Genomic DNA, 21,190 nt, shown 5'->3' with positions numbered 1-21,190 from the left:
TGAATTTTATCGAGCGTCTAGATAAACAGAAACAGGAAACAGCAAAAAAACAGCTTTACACGGTCATTAGCAGTTCGTATTTTTTCGTCGGAGTGTGGTCTTTCTTCTTGTGCCCTTTTTTTTCGCAGAAAACAGTCCTCTGCTACGTCTACATGGGGGAAATCTTTTTCAAGCGTATAGTCTTTCATTTCTTTTTTAACTCCGTGTTGTTCTAGCTTTTGCCGTCTTTTTTCTAATGCCAATAGAGACCTTTGTTTATGTAGTATTTCTTCTCTTTCTCTGCACTGTGGCAGTTTCCATGCACTTTCATCGTTCCTACCTCCGTTGGTAGGGCAGCGTCACTTCCGGTTATGCTGAGTTTGCCGGCGCCATTTTGTGTGAGAAGCGGTGTTTCTGTTGAGTCCTCCCGGAGGTTTTAGGTCACCGAGGCCCCAGGCTCCGGACAGTAGAATGCCTGCCTCACCCCTCCGAGTGGCCGTGGTTTGCTCTAGTAACCAGAATCGGAGCATGGAGGCACACAACATCTTAAGGTAAAGGAGAAAGGCAAAACCACCCTTTGGAACATAACATCGGAGACCATGGACTGGACAGTCTGACGGGTGGGGACTCAGAACTTAATCAGCCACCGTCGGTGAAGTTGTGTCTTTTTCTGGGCATAACATTATCGAGTACTGGCATTTTCTGCCACGATATCGTTTTTTTATGGGGTACTGTGACGTTGAGCCCACGGTAGTATTTATCTTTCTTCCGAAGTAGGACACGTAGCATTATCGGTTAGGGGGAGCTTAAACATCCAGCATTGTTTAACAGGGTTCACGTCTTATCTCTCAAGGAAGGAACATCGTTGGGTACGGGCATCTAAAGGGGACACGGGCTTGCCCCCGCAGACGAGGAAAACTATAGGGGAAACTTGGAGAATTTTTTCACCGTTCTTTCTGGGCGCCTCAACAACTTATATTGGCGAGGCGGGCAAAATATCCTTTAGTATGGACCGAGGAAGGCGAGGCGGGCAGAATATCCTTTAGTATGGACCGAGGAACAGTATTTCGTGATTACAAAGGTCTGCCCCCTGTGTACTGTGATGGAATATGCAACTTTAAGGATATGGTGAGAGGAAAACATTCATACAGTGATAGGCGACACTACAAGAGTAAGGGGTCACGACCCAATCGAGTACCATTAGATAATGGGTTATAGCATTCTACCGGTCTGAGAAGTTCAATCGGCTGTTGTAGATTACTCGTGCATTTTTCTCCACGTTCTCTCTTGTTTATATGTTGCCGTGTCTACTTGGTCTCATATCGGAACACTGCAGATTTTTAAGGTTATAAACACGTTATGCCTGTTGATTGGCATACCCCCCCCCCCCACCCCTTAAAGCGCGGGGTACGGGGCATGTAGAGAGAGGTTTTGTGTACGCATAATGCACTTTATGACTTGGATCGTCGTGTCATCGTCGTGTCTATACACTTGAGTCTTAGTTCATGTGAATAGTGGCGTGCGTTCATTAGAAACTCTGGTCTTCCCTGCGCTTAGAAGTTTTTACGTGAAGTTGGATAAAGGACAATAACGCTTTAGACGTTGAGCTCGCTAAACCACAAAGCTATTGCTTTAGTTTTTTCATGTTTTAGTATTAATACATAAATGGGTTCTAGTCTGGAACATTTGAGTTCTCAGCAGTGCCTGAAAGGAGTGCGCGTCGCATACTCTTCCTGTACGTTTTGGCCAAGGTTTTCTACTGAGAGGAAGTCTGGTGCCCTTTACTCAGCAGCAAGCAAGGTAAATGTACAAACTACCTGCGAAAAATGCAGCCTGTAGCGTCTATTGTCGACTGCAGGGGTTCGAATACCTCACAGGTCGCTAGTCCAAGAAAGGGGCATGTATTGTGATCTCGAGGTGCCTATTTGTCTTTTCAATAAAGCAGCTCTCCTACTTACGCTATGCCCCTTATATCGTATTTCCTATTGTGCCCACTCTCTTCATAAAAGAAATGAGGAAATCTGATGTATACTCCTGTTTTCAATGTAGATTTCACATTTAATTATTTTAACTGAGTAAGTTGTATTTTTTCCGGCGTATTCTGGGAATGTTTTTTTTTTATTTTTTTCAACATGGTGAATGTTTTCTCCCTGTAAACACTACCAATTACGGGACCCAAAGGGCAATCTTTGAGCCAAACACTGGTGGGCCATCTGTATCTTGATGTCTTCCATCTAGTATCTGCCAGAAGCGCGCAAAGCCTCTACTACACAAGACTCATTAGCAAACTCTGTGTATATATATCCCGGACATGGTGGAAACACTGAACCTCCTGAGCTCCACAACTATGGACCTATCGGAAGCACTTTGAGAGAGTGCACACTGAACCTGCTGTTGTATCTTACTCCCCTAACCGAATTATGCACACGAGCTCGGGGTTAATTTTCAGTGGATCTGCATTAGCAGCTCACCACAGTGCTCAGTCTGTACTCCCTGCAAACAACTTCCAGAGGTCTTGGAGTATAGGCTGGTGTTACCATCCACTAAATCTCACCCCGTCGGCAGTTCTTGACGTTGCAGCCATGGATCTAATTTGGCTGAAGCAATACCAGAATCCAACCCCTAAATCCGCACGAGATGCAAGGCATCATCCCATCAAGGGGTCTGCCTTTGGCACCTCCTGCACCATATATTGTAAGTGATGACAGCAGTCCTCTTCAGCTAAATTGGCATGCTGTGATGACAGGCAGGGTATCGAGATCATGTTCTCTTAAGTCCAACAATAGATGTACTCTTTCATAGTTAGCAAGACTTCTCCTTCATTGGATTTGTCACCCAATCCTTGATATTTTAGCCAGCTTCACTTTGTTTAGTAATCTTAAATCCCGACAGGTAGTATTAAGAGTGAAAGTGCTCGCCTCAAAATGCTGTTACGGCCTACTTATTTTTGTGAAAGAAGTTTGCCAAGCAGTTGACCCTGCAGTAACACCCCGCGAGAAATCTATTGATCCGCTGCTATGGCGAGTCAGATTTTACCAAGGAGTACTGTTTTTAAGGCCTGCCTGGTGGAAGAGGTCCGGTTGACAAATAACAGGTGTTCTGTTCATTTAGAAAACTAATGAGAAATAAAGGTCTTTTAGTTTTTATCTTCTCATTTGCTGTGCATTCAAAGACAAAGGTCAGATGTTAACGTATGTCTTATTAAAATTCCTGCTTATTTTTGTCCATGAGATTGGTGTTTACTTTTCTTTCTCTGAATGCAGAGTTAGAGGGTTTTGAAAAGAGAACTATCTGACAGTCGTGCTGCGAACACATTTAAATAGCTTGTAAATGAACTGTACAGTATTTCAGTAGGTAAGCAAACAATTATTTGTCATTTTGAATTGAGATGGAAACGATTTTGTTAGGGTCAAAACAAATCGGAATACTTTACGTGGAGCTGTACAAAGAATAGATATTTGCTGAAACTCAATTACCACATGTCATAGTATGAACGCTATTTACATTTATCGGTATGCCTGCATGTCGCTGCGAAAGGTCTGAAAAAGGAAAGGTCTGAAAATGACACCGCACTGTCGCATCATGCTTTAGCAATATATTTATTAAAACTTATTTTTTGAGTATGAACAGAGAAACCTTCTTGCCCTCAACCTGATGACAATGCTATTAGTGAAATAAGAGTCATTCCAAGGGTCGTGTGTACCCTTTATGTGGGCTAGATTCCATTATACATGGACCAAAAGTTTAGTCTATGAAACAAGTACGTTTTTTTTGTACAGCAGACATCACAATTTGAAGGTGCTCTCATGTGCCAATGAAGAAAAGGGCGACTCTGTGAAATACATTATTTGACTACTCTCAAACACTTTTGGGACAAGGTTATGGGGCAAGCACATTAGTTAGGCCCAAGTACATTATTTGTCACCAGGCTTATAGATCTGTTTATTTATTTTTTTAAACGTAGTTTATTGGTTTTACTATAGCTGTGATCACATCCGCAAACAAGTTCCACAAAGAAGGTCCCCCCACAGTGAAACATTACATTAAGTGACGTTATAATAAGGCCGCTCTAGCTATGTATGCCTCGAATGCAAGAAACCCTCTCGCAATATAACGCTGTCCCCATTCCACCAATAACTATAACTTCCTTCCCCCCCCCCCTCCCCAACTTCCCACCCCCGACGCGGTTCCTCGTGCATGTTCTCTACTGACAATCGTTGCTAGGAATGGCTATGTATGTGTCTATGTAGTACGCCTGGAATGGCTTGAGTCACTCCTCCGTCATTGACCTGTCCCCCTCAGTCGACATTCTGGTCAGTATCGCAGTGCCTGCACTAACGCTTCCCATGCTGCTGCCGCCTCTAGCGCCCTGTCATTGTTTTGCTTATGCGCTAACTGGTACCTCAGCGTACTTTCCCCGGAGGCCCACTTCAAGAACTCCCCCTTCCATCTACGGCAAGTGGGACTTGTAGATCTGTTTTTATTTGATTTAAAAAAAAAAAAATTGATACTTTTTTAGGCCTGGTATATGATGTAAGTATGCACACTTGGTTCCTGGGTTCTACGTATTGACAGCAGAGTTGTCAATCACCCTATTGCTTTGGCCTGCATCACATTCAGAGACTGGCTACAGTCTCTGTAGCCAGTCTGGTAGGGTAACTGGTGAGAACCAGTTACCAAAAGACTCGACAGGACACATTCAGTTCTTCTCTCTGACTTATTTTGTCCTCCAGGCAGGCTGATTTGTATAATTAAAGTGCACACGAACATAGTGCACACGAACATAGTGCATTTGTGCCGGTCAGTAATATTTTCCGCAGAGACCAGTTGTTTCTATCCAGGTTACGACAGAGCTGTTGAAGCAGGTTACCCAAAATAACTCAGTAGATAGCGGGCAAGGGGCTTTGAGCCCTGTGAACGTTTAGCCAGCAACACTGTATGCTGACATTTTTGAGCCTATGCCAACAATTTTAATAGTGAAACTGCACCGGATAGCTAGAGTGCATTGTGATATTGCTTAAAATGCAAAGAAAGCCTGGCGATATTACAAATACCGTGGGTCTCTTTGTGGCTGTGTATTACAGTTAGTGAATAAACTAACAGTGTGCCACAGCGATGCATGGGAAATTAGTTTTCATCTTCAAAGTAAACTTTGAGTTTATTCTTTTTTCTAAATAAATGAAGATGAGTGATACCAAAGGGATGCTCGGACCATGTCTGGGATTGATTTAAAACTGGCAACACTTCTCCAATTTAATATACTACATCGTGAACTACCTATGTATAAATAGGCATTTCTCTTAGTCTCGTTCTGCCTCTTGTTACAACATTCACACAGTTCAAAGGAGCAACCAACCTTTCAAAACTCCTATTGTAGGAAGCTGGCTTTCTATATACTATGCCAAACTGGGGTATAGTGTGCAGAGTCCAGTAGATCCTCAAAGGCTTTATTTGCAGAGGCTTAAGTAGATAATACTAATGCTCTCTTTTTCTGGTAGTGTGGGTGAGCAGTTAGGTTAATCGGAGGGCAGTGTTAAGCGTGTGTTGAAAACAGTGGCAATAAATGAGGCACACACACAAGGAATAAATCGGAACAATTTATAAAAATACTTGGTTGTATTTATTTTGTAAAACCACAGAACTTTATCTCTGGTAAATACGTTCAGCAATAAAAATACTTTTCAATATTAAAATTAGACACCTGGTGCAATTTTCAGTCTTTGCAATGTTCATCTATGGGAGGAAGAAAACATTCAGCATACAGACAGGTAATATCAATTAACACAACCAGTCTTCAGGAGTTAAGATCAGTATTGGGCAAGGTTCAATTAATCACCAGCAGGTTACCACCAGCGGCACAAGGGTGAAAGGTTGCAAATACGATATTGGGTGCCCAATACAACTCAATGAAGAATGGGGCATTGTGGAGAAGTGTGGCTCAGGGGTTAGAGGCGGCAGACCCGGAAGCTGAGATCGGCCCTGGACCAGGGTTCAATTCCCCGCCTCGGCGGGTCTTGGGCTCAAAAATTCCACAGACTCGATAATTCTCGCTCCGGTGCCTTCTCGACTCACAGGTTCACACTCTGCGACTCTGGGCAATAGCTTGCTTAATCTCCACAACGGCCCCTCGCGGCGGGATGCCTGGCTTTCACCTTGTGGATACCCTGCCGGCGTTATCTCACGGGAATACCAGGACGGGTTCCCTAAGCAAGCGCCGGGAAACCCTTTGTGGGGTAGCTGTGCGCTATATAAGCTCAAATACATTTACATTTACATTTGGATAGATGATTCTTACAGGTAACAGCGGCTTTGGGGGGGGGGGACACTTGGGGAGGGGGGGTTGAAGCAAGCAGTGGGCAGGGTCCAAGGCAGCACCAACAGTTGCACAAGGACGGCACGGTGCCAACACAGTGTCTGTGCCCAATGTTTTCCAATGAAGAACAGCCAAATTGGAAAAGAGCTGCCTGCTCAGGCCAGGAGGCCAGTCAGATGAAACCAACAGCTCAAGAGGTAAGTTGTGATGCTTGGAGACATAGGGACACCTTTGGTCCTTTTCACCAGGGCAGATGGATGCAGTGGTATCTCTAGCTGTCAGCTTACCGGAGAAGGTTGTAGTTGAGGGTGGGTCTCCGTGCAGAGGCTGCAGGCCATGTCAAGGAGTCCGGGAGAGGGCAGCTCACGGTGTGCTCGGCCACTGTGGCCAGAGGCGTCTGGTGCAGAGGTGGAACCGAAGGTCAGGCTTCGTGGGTCTTCAGGTCACATAGTCTTTGAAGATGGTTGCTTCTAACAGGCCCGCTGTTCTCAGAAGATCTTTATCTTTATTGAAGGCAGTCAGCTCTCCCAGGGTTTTGGAGGTTACTGGGCTGCAGAACGAGTCGTCTTTGGCATAGGATCTTTGAGGGCTGCGGACAGACCAGTAGGGCTGGGGCCAAGTCAGTAGCTCTCTGTGTTCTTCTCCACTGATGCTGATCTTTGGTATCCGGCCCTTCTCAGGTCATCAGGAACTGAAGTTCAAGGTTCTGGGGTTCCATCTAAATACTAGATTTAGGGTTGTTACAAGGGAGTGACATGCAATGGTCCTCTTACCTGGGGTGTCTACATCCTCTAGTATGCCCACCTCTTGGCATAACCCTAGCCCTTGTTGGATGTCTTCCTTCCTCACCTCACCTTTAAGATGGTGGGCACTTAAGAGTGTACTTCACCTCTCCTCTAGCACCCGAGTGGTGGAATTGGCAAAGTTGGGCACAACTTCTATTCGGACTATATTTTCCAACCTGTCTTCTGCCAAAAGGGTGGGGGGGAGGGGGGCTGCTCCTTTTAACCGGAGAGGCTGGGGCTGTGTTTAGGCATTGTTCACTTCCTCGTGGCGAGAATGGGATCACTCCATGGCATCAGAACACTGTCTGGTGTTAGCATGCTTATTTAGGCCAGTCGGTGCCCACCAAAAGGTTGGTAGGTTTCAGGCGACCCCTCTAAGGGGTCCTCTGTGTGCAATTTTTAATGAATCTGACACTGGAATCAGTGCAGGTATGCGGAGTTGTTTTGTACCAAACATCCCATACACCAGTGAAGCTACCATAGAGCTGGGGAACTCGTAATGACGAGTGTCCAGCCCATGTACTTGGTATGGCTTATAGTATCCAGGAATTGATATGGCTATTGCAGGGGCATATTTGCTCATGCAGATATGCCCTCCCAGGAGATATTGTCCACCATGCTTTAGGTCTAAGGTCTGCTGAAGGGGTGCCGTAACTATATCCCATGTGTCTTGTGGTCCCGGCACACAGGGATGCGTCCCATGTCGTCTCTTTAGTTTTGTCTACACCGAGGCATGAAGTCTGCAATGGCAGAGTGCATGGCCTTGGTGAGGGGAACCTGGAGTGGCACAACTAGTGCTGCATCCCTTGGGGTCACTCTTCAGTACCCTAGGTTGTAGGGGTACCATTTGCTAAGGACTTACAAGAGCCACTGAACAACTGCCAAGTGTGGCATAGTTTTAGGAAAATACGGGTACTGAGGTCCTGGTTAGCAGGGACCCAGTACTCTTTGTTCAACGTTTCATCAAAAGGCAGGTAAAACGTGTGGCGTTGGTGGGTGTACTGCAACACAACCAAAGTTTCCTACAAGTAGGCTTTGGGTTAGCCACCAAACCATTAAAAAAAAATCCTTTTGTCTTGACACTTCGTCATTTGGATCTTAGATTGGTCCAGATTAGTATTTGTCCTTTGCTTTGTGTATCACTTTACCCGCCAATGAATTACTTGTATTGCATTGAAGGAGGCACTGCTTTACATTTAAAACTACTTCGGTCACCGTATGTTTTTTTTCTCATGCATGACCACGTTCAGATTTTTTTTTTTCATTCTTCGGGTTTTGTTGGGGGGGATGCTTTCACACGTTTTGGATGTGAGCCTAAACATAACATTGCCAAAACAAGGAATTCCTCAAGTTTTGATGTACACTATTTAATCAAAATAAATATATGTATCCGTGTACAGGTCTGAGAACCTTTTCCAAGCAGCCTCCTCAAGCTTTGTGTATTCAATTAGCACATCTTCTCTATATGGTACTTCTAACGATGAACCACATTTTAAGAATAATAGCAGTTAGACCGGAGAGTTACGCACATCAGTGCATTGCAAACACCACCGTACTGAGTAATTGATTTTCCCTCACTCTAGTCTAAATACATTTTCTTTGACTTTTTCCATTTATAAGATTCGGTGTGCCATTATCTGCAGCCATTTCTATATCTACTCTCAGCGATCTAAACTGCTAAGCCTCTTTGCACAGGAAAGTGAGCAACTAGAGAGACATTTTTGGGCCTAATAAATAAGATGTAGCATAAGTCTGTTCGGCATAACGACCATGTATCGACATTGCTTTTGGGGTTACTCACTATAACAAAATAATTGAAATGCCTCAATAAGTGTAACTACTGTTTCGGAGTTGTTTTGTTCAACATTGGCACTAAAGCAGCCCCTGGCTGTAAAATTACTTAACACGTTTTCAACTGTTTGCCCCTGGAAATGCAATGCTGCATTTCTTGTTTGATTTACAACATTCCATTTTACGGATCATAAATGTTGTTCCATTAGATGGGTTTGAGGTAATTGGCATGAACCTATTTTTTTAATATATATAATTTTTTTTGTTGCACCACTATGTAGCTGCTGCCTGCCTATGCTGTCACAATTATTTATATATATATATATATATATATATATATATATATATATATATATATATATATATAATCATGCACTTGACCGTTGAGCCATTAGATATGTTATGTTATGTTAATAACATTTATTAGGCGCAACAGCTGCCCCAGCGAAGGGGCGTCCTGGCGCCTGATCATATGCAACAACACAACAGATCAGAGCAGACAAAGGGGGATATCAGCCTACAGAGATGAACAAGTGGGTTTTGATGGCCCTTCTAAAAAGGGTCAAGCTGTTGAGGGCCCGAATATGAACAGGAAGGGAATTCCATAAATCTGCCGCCAGCACGTGGAAGGAACGTCCTCCCATCCTGCTAAGCCTGAACCTAGGCTTGTTCGCCAGATACTGGGCTTCGGATCTGAGGGATCGCGTGGGGACATAAGAAGAGATAAGGCCTGTCAAGGCCGGAGGAGAAGAAAGCTTTAAGATCTTAAATGCCAGACAGAGAACCTTAAATTTGATTCTCTGTCTGACCGGAAGCCAGTGCAGAGAGGCCAACACAGGAGAGACAGAACATCGTCTCGGGAGACCTACAATGGCCCGTGCAGCAGCATTCTGGACCCTCTGAAGCCTAGTCGCCTCAGCCTGATTGACTCCAAGGAGCAAGGCACTCCCGTAGTCTATCCGTGAGAGGATAGAGGCCTGAACGACCAGTTGACGTGTGGGAGGGTCGAAAAATTTGAGAACTGGTCTAAGTCCTCGCAGAATGCCATAGCAGGTGGCTGCTGTCTTCTTTGTATGGCTGGCAAAAGAAAGGTTAGAATCCAGCCATACCCCCAGATTTTTGACTTCGTCCACTGGAATAGGCATCGCCCCCAGTTCGAGAGGCCACCACTGGTCTCCCCAGAGTTCCGCCTGCTTCCCCACAATCAGGACCTCGGTCTTTTTAGCATTAAGCTGTAAGCAGTTGTTGCGCATCCAGCTAGCCACAGCTATCAGTCCTGCCCGGAATCTGGGAGCAGTCACCTCAGGGTCCCCACTGAGTGTCACCGCCAGCTGCGTGTCGTCGGCATACGATGTCATCGTAAGGCCATATTGCCTGACGACAGCAGCCAGCGGTTTCACATATAAGTTGAATAATGTGGGGCTGAGGGCAGAGCCCTGCGGGACTCCCAGTTCCAGAGAATGGTACGAGGACTGGCCAGGTGGAATGGCTACTTTAAAAGACCGGTCCGAGAGGAATGAGCGGAACCACTTCAGGGCCTTCCCGACAATCCCCACTTCCTCCAGACGCCGCAATAAAATGTCATGAGACACCGTGTCGAACGCGGCGCTCAGATCTAACAATAGGAGCGCCGCGGTCTGCCCCGCGTCTAGCACTGATCGCAAGTGCTCAATCATAAAGAGCAAAGCCGTTTCAGTGCTATGTTGAGCACGAAACCCATTTTGAGTCTCGTCCAGGATGTTGTTACGCGAGAGGTGGGCAGACAGAATGGTATTCACGTGTGCCTCCGTGACCTTGGCGGTCCAAGGCAGGAGGGAGATGGGCCGGTAGTTCTCCGGGAGCAGGGGGTCGGAATTCGGTTTCTTCAAAATGGGTTTGACCACAGCCTGCTTCCAGGATAACGGAACCACGCCCTCTCTGAGGGAAAGATTGATCAGCTCCATAATGGGCTCACGACAGAGAGGCGGGAGAGAGGCGAAAAACTCCGGTTTCAGAGGATCTGAGGGAGAGCCAGATTTAATTTTACGGCTCAGAGTATCGAATACCTCATTGGACATGCTCGGCAGGATTGACAGAGTTTCAGGCACCAAGACCTCTACTTCGCTAGGAACATCCCCGGCGGCAGCTGGTACGAATCCTCGGTAGATTTTCTGTACTTTCTCCACGAAAAAGGATGCCAGGCTTTCACAGTGCGAGTCCGTACAGATTTCTTGCGAGGTGGCCCGTTTCCCCGTCAGGTCTTTAAGCACCTTGAAGATCAACTTAGAGGGGTTGGGGCTGTTAGAAAACTCAGCTGTGTAATATGCGGCCCGGGTTTGGCAAATAGCTCTGTGGTAGGACTTAAGCTGGGCAAAGTAAAGCGATTTTAACGTGGGATCGAAAGCTTTTCTCCACGCCCTCTCAGCTTGCTGGCAGGTTCTCTTAAGCTCGGCAAGCGCCTCATTATACCAAGGGCTACGATTTTTCGCATGACATTTTGCCCAACGCAACGGTATAAGAGAATCGAGGGCAGTAAGAACCCAGTTGCAGAATTGTTCATAACCCTGTTCTGCATTCTGCAGTTTGCCCAGGGCTTGTGCCTCCAATAACCTGACAAACTCCTCCAGCTTAAGTTTACGCCAGTCTCGCTTTAAACTCTGTTTACCTGCAGGTTTCAATTGTGGGGTGTCAAGGGGACATGACACTTTAACCAGTAGATGGTCAGTCCAACCCACCACCATCGGGTCAGCTGATCTAGCCCGAGCTAAGGTGGGAAAAAAAGGATCCAATATATGTCCTCCTGTATGGGTGGGGGAGGTGACCAGTTGGTCAAGTTGCAACGCTTCTAAGTCCGCCAGCAAAGAGCTGATGGAAGGGGATGACGACTGATCCAGATGTATATTTAAGTCACCAACTATGTTGAAATTAGAGCAAGTTGCGGTCACGGAACTGACTACATCCACAAGGGCAGCCTTGAAGGCGGTGTCATTCCCAGGTGGACGATATATAAGCACACCGCTGAGGGTGAATTGATGACTGACCTTCACCTTAAATAATGCGCATTCGCACATAGGGAGGTCCAAGGCCTTCCACTCCACCGGCAAACATGATTTCGTCGCCATGGCTATACCACCTCCCCTCGTCGGGCGGTTTAAGATAGATACTGTATAGGTAGAGGGGAAAGCCAAGTTAATGATGGCAGTATCCGCGTCCTGTAACCTGTTACCAAGATAGTTTGAGGATGTGATTGAATAGGGGCATGTATTTATCAGTGGTGCTCTAGAACTGTGAGCCTGTGCTGTAAGAGGGCATCTATGCACTCTAAGGATTTTTTTGTAGTGCACAACATGGGACTATGTGCATTTTGCATACTTATGAGGGCCCATGGCACTGTTTCCATGTCACTGTTTGGGTGTTTTTGTCGGAAGCAACTTGTCCATGGGGCAGGTTGCTTCATAAATCAACTTGCCGTGCAACAAAATCCACTTGTCCCTTTCATGCCAGGTGGCAATCTCATTTTATGAGAGCTGATATCGCATCTCTGATTATGCTAGGGATCATACCATAGTAGGGGTTAAATACTAGCAATTCCCTTATTATGCCACCTTTCTGCATATCTACATACTGGGCTGAAGGTAGTAGTAAGCAGGTCCCAGTATTGAAATGCCCTTTTGAGCCTGTGCACGCCCAATAACTTGCATGTTTTAAGGGGTTTCACCAACTCTTCTCTAATCTTTTACCATACTGAGAGAGGCTGGAAATTTACTCCTGACAATGACGCAAGTAAGACTTCTTCCAGGGTTGGGGGAAAAAGTGGAAGGAGGGAAAGTGAACTTGCAAGCGCTCAACAGATTTTCACATGAGCAAATCTACGCTTGCATGTTTGCTTGTGCTTAAATGCAGTTCACAAATATTTTCTAAAACTAAGATTTCTTGACCTACTTATGTAAGTCTTTTTCATTTTTGAAAATCATAAGTCTTCACTAATGCAAGGCCCTAACCGGTTGTGCAATTTTGAGATTTCTTTAATAATTAGGCCCCTAATTAGGTCTGGTGTTAACCAATACATTTTGTGTTTATTAAAATTCTCTCTCTGCCCATCAGCTGGCTTCACTATGAGTGACAGTAGTCTGCTCTTTCACAAGGAGCATATTGGCACCCAAAGTTTTGTTCAGTGCCAGGAACTAATGTGGCATTGTGTGCTTTTTGAGACCAACATTTTTTGTCAATGCTTGCTATATTGGTGGGGGCCAGGCAGTTCCCGCGCCAATAAGGTATTAAAAAACCATGGCAAAACACACAAATTGAGAAAACCAAAGGGCTGACCACCAGTTTCAGACCTGCTGGCTTTGCTCCCCCCCTACCCGTGCTAGGAATATTTTTTAGAAATACTCTCATGCATCAACACATTTTATAAATGATGCTGCAAAGAAATGGTACCTAACATTTTACAGTAGTTGCATTTTTTTGTGAACATTTTATTTTGAAAGCAAATAATAATTCTTGCTTTTGACCATTTGTAAATATTTGCATCTGAGCATTCAGTAGCAAAATACATAGCCTCATACTGCTAAACTTTGAAAACTTGTGTTCACATGTTTATACTGGAACCGCTGTCTGTAGTGCAGTCCAAGCACACAATATTTTCTTTGAACGCTCACCGTAATAATAAAGGCTTTGCATTAATGAATGAAGTTCGAACAACATGAACACAAAGATTACCTCAACTGCAGACAATGCCCTTCCCTGATCCATAATGTGGTACAGTGAACTGGCAGCCAAAGGGTTTGTGCTTCAAACGGTTGGTTCTAATAGTCTCAAGTACAAAAATGCGCATAAAAACTTGTTGTCCTTGACCCCAAACAATGACCTGGGCGTTAGGCTATAGGAATTCCACTCCCCTGGTGCAGCGAAATGCACTGTTTTGTGCCCAAACGATTTCAAGTGTTCTATACCTAGGATATCCCAGTTGACTGTCTGGCTTGCATGATTCAGCTATTAGTTTATAGTCTCTTTACTTTCTCGTCAGGTGGCCAAAAAGGCTCCTCAAATGCTAGGGCATCTCCGAGTTGAGCGCCCTTTGTGGTATCCTGCAATCCTATCTATACTGCTGACACATGCCTGCAGGAAATGATTGATCTTTGTATGAGGAGGAGAGGCTGCTTGCTTCTCTATCTTCTTTTTTTTTTCTTCTTCTTCTAAGCCTCTTACTCTTCTTCCAAAAATGCTTTCCACTTTAAGACAATTTTATGCTGGCTGATGTATGTTTTGATTATTATTTCTTTTAATTAATTTTGATCACCTTTCTGGTCTAGTTGTTTTTGTCATGTAGTTCTTCGCTCAAAGCAGCGTTGTCTTGCACTATGCCTATCTGCCCGTACCGGTGTTTTTTGATAATATTGTATTGTACAAGACAGCCCTTTATTTATGATCCTGCCCAATAAATTGCTAAATGCTTAGTTTACGATCACCGTGTTATACTCTGGGACCAGATAAATATTCTTCAGGCTCCAGGAAACCTTACGCCAAACTTTAATAGAAGAACTAGTGATGTTGGTTGAACTGCTTCTAAGGCCACCATTGCTAGATGGTTAGCATCCTGGCTCATTGCTACACTCTGCCTGGTACCTGCCTCCATCTGGTGCAGTGGATGCCAAAGCTATTGCAGCGTTTGTGGCATTCTCGAGGCATTGTTCTGTTGTTAAGGGGCTGCCTGCACACAAAGCCAGCTATCCACAGTTTGGCCAGTTTCGTGAAACCTTTTTGCCTAGGTCTAAATTGCCAGCTGCTGTTTTTCTCAATTTTTTTCTTCTGCCTTGCTGTACAGTCTATACAGTCTCATAATGTGAAATCACCTACATATTAAAAGTAACCACGCCTAAAAAATAATACAATTTTTACCAGACCTGCATGTCTAGGACATGACTAATTTTCTCGACTTAACTTTATTGGCCTAAACCCATAAACTGCTCTTGGATTGTGTGATCCTATACAAGTAGTTTATTTAACAGAACTTCCTTTTTTAAGTCGAGTTCACTCTAACCTATTGTTGTCAACCCAAAAGCTGACTTTTTACGATCCGGATTCTCAACAGTTCACGTGAAATCACGTGACCACAAGCTCCTTCGTGCACAAGCTTGCATTTCCCCACAGGCTTCCCCCTGCCAGCAGCAATCGAAGGGTTCCGCTGCCCCGCCCCCCCGCCATCACTTATTCACGGCCGCAGGCCGTGACTTCAAAGGGTTCCGCTGCCCCGCCTCCTGCTTCACGGCCATCTGTTCCCCAGCACCTCCCCTCTCTCTCCTCTAATTATTTACTGCTGGTCGGCCGGCACATCTAGTTTTCCACGGCTTTCGACTTGAAAGGAAACCTCGCACACCAACATTTGTCTTTATCTACTCCCGATATGCTTGTTCCCCTCCCCCCACTCTTTTATCTACTTGTTTGTCTTCCTGTCTCATTGTCCCTCGGTCTGTTTGTGTTTCCCTCTATCTCACTGATTCATTTGTTTGTCTTTTTGTATATTCTTAGTATCCGGTTACCTCTGTCCCAGGGTCATCTCGTCTCCTGCGTTCTTGCTTGCCTGTCACTTTTGCCTTCATCTCAAAGCCCCGTATCAGTGCCCTGCCCTGTGTACCCGTCAGGATCCATGTCTCCCTGTCCTAGTGAAAGGGCCCAAATGCTTCCTAGTAAAGCTTCATTGTTGAGATGTGCAGTCTGTGCAGCAGCAAAGAGCAAGTACATCGGAGCTGAAGGGAAAGGTGTTCACTCCAGTGTGCGCCTCGAAGACCAGCTCGGCCTCTCCCATGAGCACGAGGAGTGTCTTATGTAGGTTACGTCAAGGTGAGTGAACACGGGATCCGGCATGTACACGCAGGTGTCACTGTGATGTTTACACGTGTCACAGCTGCTTGGTAGTTCCATATGACGTGGGAGGTGACTTGTCAAAAGCAGTTTCAAGACCACGTTATTTGAAAGTGCGGCTGTCAAGATATTCTGTCGAGCAACACAAACATTTATTATTCAACAGCATCCTTCAGTGGCCCTCATGCGCGAGAATGGCAGCGGGTGCTCGGAAAATATTGCTAATCACAGAGGAGCCGCAAGGTGGCCGAGAAACTGCACAATAACTTTTTGAAGGGATCTCTTGGGGGAAAGCAAGAAACGCGTCGAATTACACATAAAAACAGAGGAGAGGGTGTTTGTGCAATGCCAACAATGAGCAGAGGGTTGAAATTAGAAACTAGTTTTTTAAAGCAGCCGCTCTTAATCCTAAACCAAGGCAGCCACAGGACCCACCCAGCTCTATTTTAACATTATTCACATTTTTTAAGCAGTGCGGCAGCGGCCCCTAATCACCAACAAGAGAGGCCGGGCCATTATTTCAGTGTTTACATTTGCTTTGCATTGTCTCCCTATACATAGTGGGCATCATCACATGAAATGTTTAATTTCTGTGGTGCAAACATATGGGCAGCCATCTCCCTCGAAACAAGCGCTACACACCTGCCGCTTTATTGATATATATTACATTGGCAGCCCACCTTCAAGCTTTAAAGTGAGCTACTCTCTTGCTGTGCTCTCCCAGTTCGCTCTTAGCCCTCCCAGTGCAAATCTTGCCCCCCCCCCCACGCCCTTTCTCTGCGCATCGAGTGAGGCACCATCCACGTCCTTATTTGGAGGGGGAACGTTTAGAGCCTTTTCTACAGGTCAATGGCCTGCTGTTGAAGAACACCATGGTATCCCAGAGGTAATACTGGAGGAGAGAAGGAAATACGAATGGGAGAGTAGCAGTTATTTGAGGACTTTTGAAAGGTAGAATTCCAATCTTGCTTTGCTAGTCGTTGCTCTTTATGGTTTTGTCACAACAAAATCCTTGCATGCAATATTTAAAAAAAATATATTGATGAATGTTTTCATTAGCTATTACCGCTTTGCACGTATGTTATGAATAATTGCCTAGTTTGTGTCCTTCTGCCATCTGTTTAAATCGTTTTTGTGTACTTCTGCCCTTTCTAGCCCTCGTTTTTGTGTCCTTCTGCCCTCTGTATCCCTCGTTTTTGTGTCCTTCTGCCCTCTGTTTCAATCGTTTTCCCCTTGTTTTTCGTGCCCTTCTGCCCTCTGTATCCCTCGTTTTTTGTGTCCTTCTGCCCTCTGTTTCAATCGGTTTTTGTGTCCTTCTGCCCTTTGTATCCCTAGTTTTTGTGTCCTTCTGACCTCTGTTTCAATCGTTTTTTGTGTCCTTCCGCCCTTTGTATCCCTCGTTATTTTTGTCCTTCTACCCTCTGTATCCCTCGTTTTTGGTGTCCTTCTGCCCTCTGGCCTGCAAACTATCCCTGCCCTGCCCACAAAACTACCCCAACCCCAGCCCCCCTACCCTGAGCCCTGAACTCCATTCCCTACATCCCTAAACTACCCCGCCCTGCCTCGACTTCGTAAACTGTCCCTTCTCTGTCTGCTTTGAGCCCTACAACTTAAGCCTAGGCCCAAATGGATGGATGGGTGGATTTTTTGGGTACAGTTTTACTTAATGCGATTTTATATAGCGTGAACTTTACCCGAAGGTGTCAGAGCGCTTTACTTAAGAACAAGTTGCATAACATAAGGACTTTGGATTACATGCGTTTGATAAAAGATACAAACATAAAAAATGTTTAAATGTCTTCATGCAAAGAAGACAAAGAGACTGTTGATTATAGTTATCTCTATATACATGCGCGCTCACTCACAACCAATATGCCTGCTCCCCCTTCCCCCGTCCCCATCTGCGAGCCTGAGCATTCATTTATTCATCCACCCACCCACCCACCCATCAATGCATACACCCATCCATGTATCCATCCATAGTCATCCGCCCATCCATGCATCCGCCCATCCATGCATCCGCCCATCCATGCATCCGCCCATCCATGCATCCGCCCATCCATGCATACACCCATGCATCCATCCACTCACCCACCCATCCATGCATCCATCCATGCATGCATCTATCCATCCGCAATGCATCCATTCATCCGCCATGCATTCAAGCACACATCCATGCATGCATTCATCCATACACTCATCCATCCAGCACCTATCCACTCGGCACCACCACATTATCACTCGGCACCACCACATTATCACTCTGCACCACCACATTATCACTCGGCACCACCACATTATCACTCGGCACCACCACATTATCACTCGGCACCACCACAGCGCCACCCCAGCACCCCTCTGCGCCACCCCAGCACCCCTCTGCGCCACCCCAGCACCCCTCTGCGCCACCCCAGCACCCCTCTGCGCCACCCCAGCACCCCTCTGCGCCACCCCAGCACCCCTCTGAGCCACCCCAGCACCCCTCTGCGCCACCCCAGCACCACTCTGCGCCACCATTCAACAACTGGTTCAAATATTTTCTCTCAATGTATCAAGCTTTATTACAAATGTCACAAAAAGATGTTAATATTTCACTTCTGTTCTTGGATTTTCGTCACAATAAAATACACTGAACATAATCTTCACAAAAGTTATTTACAAAAGTTTAAGCTATTGCCATTATAAATTACAATCACTTTTATTTAAGTATTTTAGAAAATTAAAAGCCATTATTATTTGTAATATCAATACATCTAAGTCACGTAAATACAACATATGTTGCATTACAAATGCTATAGGTGTCACATTTGCAAAAGTTAACACTATTGGCATTGTAAATGACAAAGTTATTAATTTCGCTATTTTCAAAACAAAAACATAAATAAAAAAATTGTTATTTACAGTACTAATTCCTCTAACTTTACTAATGCGAGATCTATTGCATTGCAAATTCTTGTTTCCTTCATTATATTGCATAAGAGGACCTCCAAATACGTGAGGGAATTCAGCAAGCCCGCTGTACAAAAAACTTTGCTTGATTTCATATGCTAAACGTTTGCTCCATTTATAAGAATTCAGCTCACATGTGGGGTACACGTGCTCCTGCCTTGCCTTTTAATTCTCCAATGGCATTGTCATCAGGTCCGGGGGCAGGAATGTTTCAAATTACAGTTTTAAAAGCATTCACTTCTCATGCATAATTAATACTTATTGTAATAGTCAATTCGGTGTTCTGATGTGCTAAAATCAAATGCTTCCGCGTGTTAAAAACTTTAGAGTTTTCAAGACACCGTATCATAGGCTAACAAGATGTTTGGTGCATGATATGCATGCCAAATATTTGTATAGCTCTGTTTGTGCACATGCTCAGAGACGTAGCCCCTAGACCCCAAAACCTGTCACCAGCTATTTACTCCTTGCTCAGCCATGGACAAGGCTGCCTGGGTACTTTGAGATCCAGAGCTATAGATCTAGCCTCCTCTAGGGGACCGCATCCGCTGCTTGTGAGGTAAAAAGGATGGACAAGGAAGCAGTGCAGTTTCACATGGCGTTATTTTCTATCTATACAGCTTTAATAACACAATTGGCAACATTCCTCAGGTACTAAATAGTTTGCCAACTTTGGCTCCCTAGCTTGCTGGTGGCCTCCCCCGGTGTAAACCAAAGGAAATGATGGACGGAGCGTTGACAATACAAGCACTCGCCCCAGTCAATTGATCTGGGTTTAATCCATCACCGTTCTTTAGCCCACTCTGCCACCCCAGTTCAGACATGGCCATATGCAAATCAGTCTGACCCTGTGCCTCATGGGAACAGTCCAGCCCGAACTGCCAAGCCATGCCTTCCCTGGACCGGAAACAAGCTTCCGAGGACCGGTTTCTGCCATTCCAGCCGTCTTCAGCCCGGCTTGCTTGAATCCAGTGGCAAAGTGAGCAAGGGACTCACGTCTGAGCATACCCTGCCAACTTATGGCGAGCAAAGAAAAACCAAAGGAAATGATGGACGGAGCGATGACAATACAAGCACTCACCCCCAGTCAACTGATCTTTTTATTTTTTATATTTTATTGTGGTGATTTGCAAGAAAAACAGAAGCATCAGTTACGTCCGCGCACAAGCAGATATAATGCGAAAAACAATATTCATGTTAGATTATAATACACAGCCATTCAGTCCACACCCCTGAGGTCGGACGCCATATCGATGAAGCATATCAACAGTGAAAACAAGTCAAAGCCTGCATTGGACACAGAAAGGGTAGTTGCACCACTTTTTTGTTTTTTATCAGGAACAAAACCTTAAATACATACATCCAGCAGAGAGAGTCAAATAGCTTACAGTCCGTCCCAAGGGTCCAGCTCGGACTAGTGTTGTTTCGGTCACTTTAGGTGCTTATTGATACATAAACAAAATCAGGGGATGATCACAAGTGTCATAAAAACGTAAACAGACCGCAATTGACTCAAGCCTATTTACCCTTTAGCGTATACGCCTACCCCCGGGTCCCTCACGGGACATTGCCAGTTCGATTGTAGGAGAATCGCACAGTTCGCCACGGTAGGCATTCCAAAGTCCCCATTTCTTGTCCCACATTTTGGGGCATCCTCTTATTTTATACACAGTCTTCTCAGCAATCATGCATTGGTCCATTGCGGCCAGCCAGCCCACAAACCAATGGTCTGTCCGGGGATCCCCACTTCATTGCTATAGAGCGTTTGGCGAGCAGAAAACCTAGCGCCGCCCACTGTAACTCCTGGACACTCAAGTCATTTGCCCCCCAGATGTTGAGGACACATTCCCTAGGCGACGGGGAGAGTGATTTACCCAAGATCTGCTCATTTTACTAAGTGTAGCCATCCAGAACTGTTGTATCACTGGGCATTCTCATAAGATGTGATAAAAGGAGCCAGGGGGTCCACAACGACGTCGGCACAGTGTCTGGGCGCCGCCCAATTTTAGCCAGGGTAAGGGCTGACCTGTACACTCTGTGTAACCCCTTTAGTTGGATCAGTCTAAACCTGTGGCAGATAGCTGATTCCCTTGGGGACATTAGTGCCGCCCGCCATTCTTCCTCTTCTAAAGGACCCAGGTCTACCTCCAATTTAGTCCGTAGTGATAGGAAGGGATCGGGGAGATTATTGCAGAGCTTACGGTAGGTAAGGGAGATGGCCTTCTCAGGAAGAGGTTCTGACAGCAACCTGTCCTCCAAAGGGGAGGTATCCTGTTTGGAGGTGAGGTCTGTGAGAGCGGCCCGGATGGCGTGTGTGATTTGCAGGTATCTGAAAAACTCAGTGGGTGCAAGGGCATATTTAGCTTGGAGGTCACTAAAGGACAGCAATTTACTCTTATGGACGAGGTCCCCCACTTGGAAATCCCAATCATGTCCCACTTGTCGAAGCCCTGGAGGAAGCAGAGGGAGCACAGGGTTTGTGTAGACCAGAGGCGAGGCCTTAGTAAGCCTGTCGGCCCATCCCAGTCTC

General features: G+C 45.5%; 1 protein-coding gene across 1 annotated transcript in view; it reads left to right on the top strand.

Moving 5' to 3' along the window:
- Positions 1 to 320: 320 nt before the first annotated feature.
- The window catches only part of SSU72 (SSU72 homolog, RNA polymerase II CTD phosphatase), a 255,189-nt gene continuing 234,319 nt past the window's right edge, over positions 321 to 21,190 (top strand). Inside the window, exon 1 of the mRNA XM_086921477.1 lies at positions 321 to 530. Within this exon, the coding sequence (XP_086777603.1) occupies positions 451 to 530 (80 nt within the window). The 5' untranslated portion in view covers positions 321 to 450. The remainder of the gene's footprint in view (positions 531 to 21,190) is intronic.

This window comes from Lissotriton vulgaris, chromosome 5, assembly GCF_964263255.1.
Source record: "Lissotriton vulgaris chromosome 5, aLisVul1.2, whole genome shotgun sequence".
Classification (NCBI taxonomy): Eukaryota; Metazoa; Chordata; class Amphibia; order Caudata; family Salamandridae; genus Lissotriton; species Lissotriton vulgaris.
The sequence above is the reverse complement of the archived record's forward strand: the minus strand, read 5'-3'. Positions and strand labels throughout refer to the sequence as shown.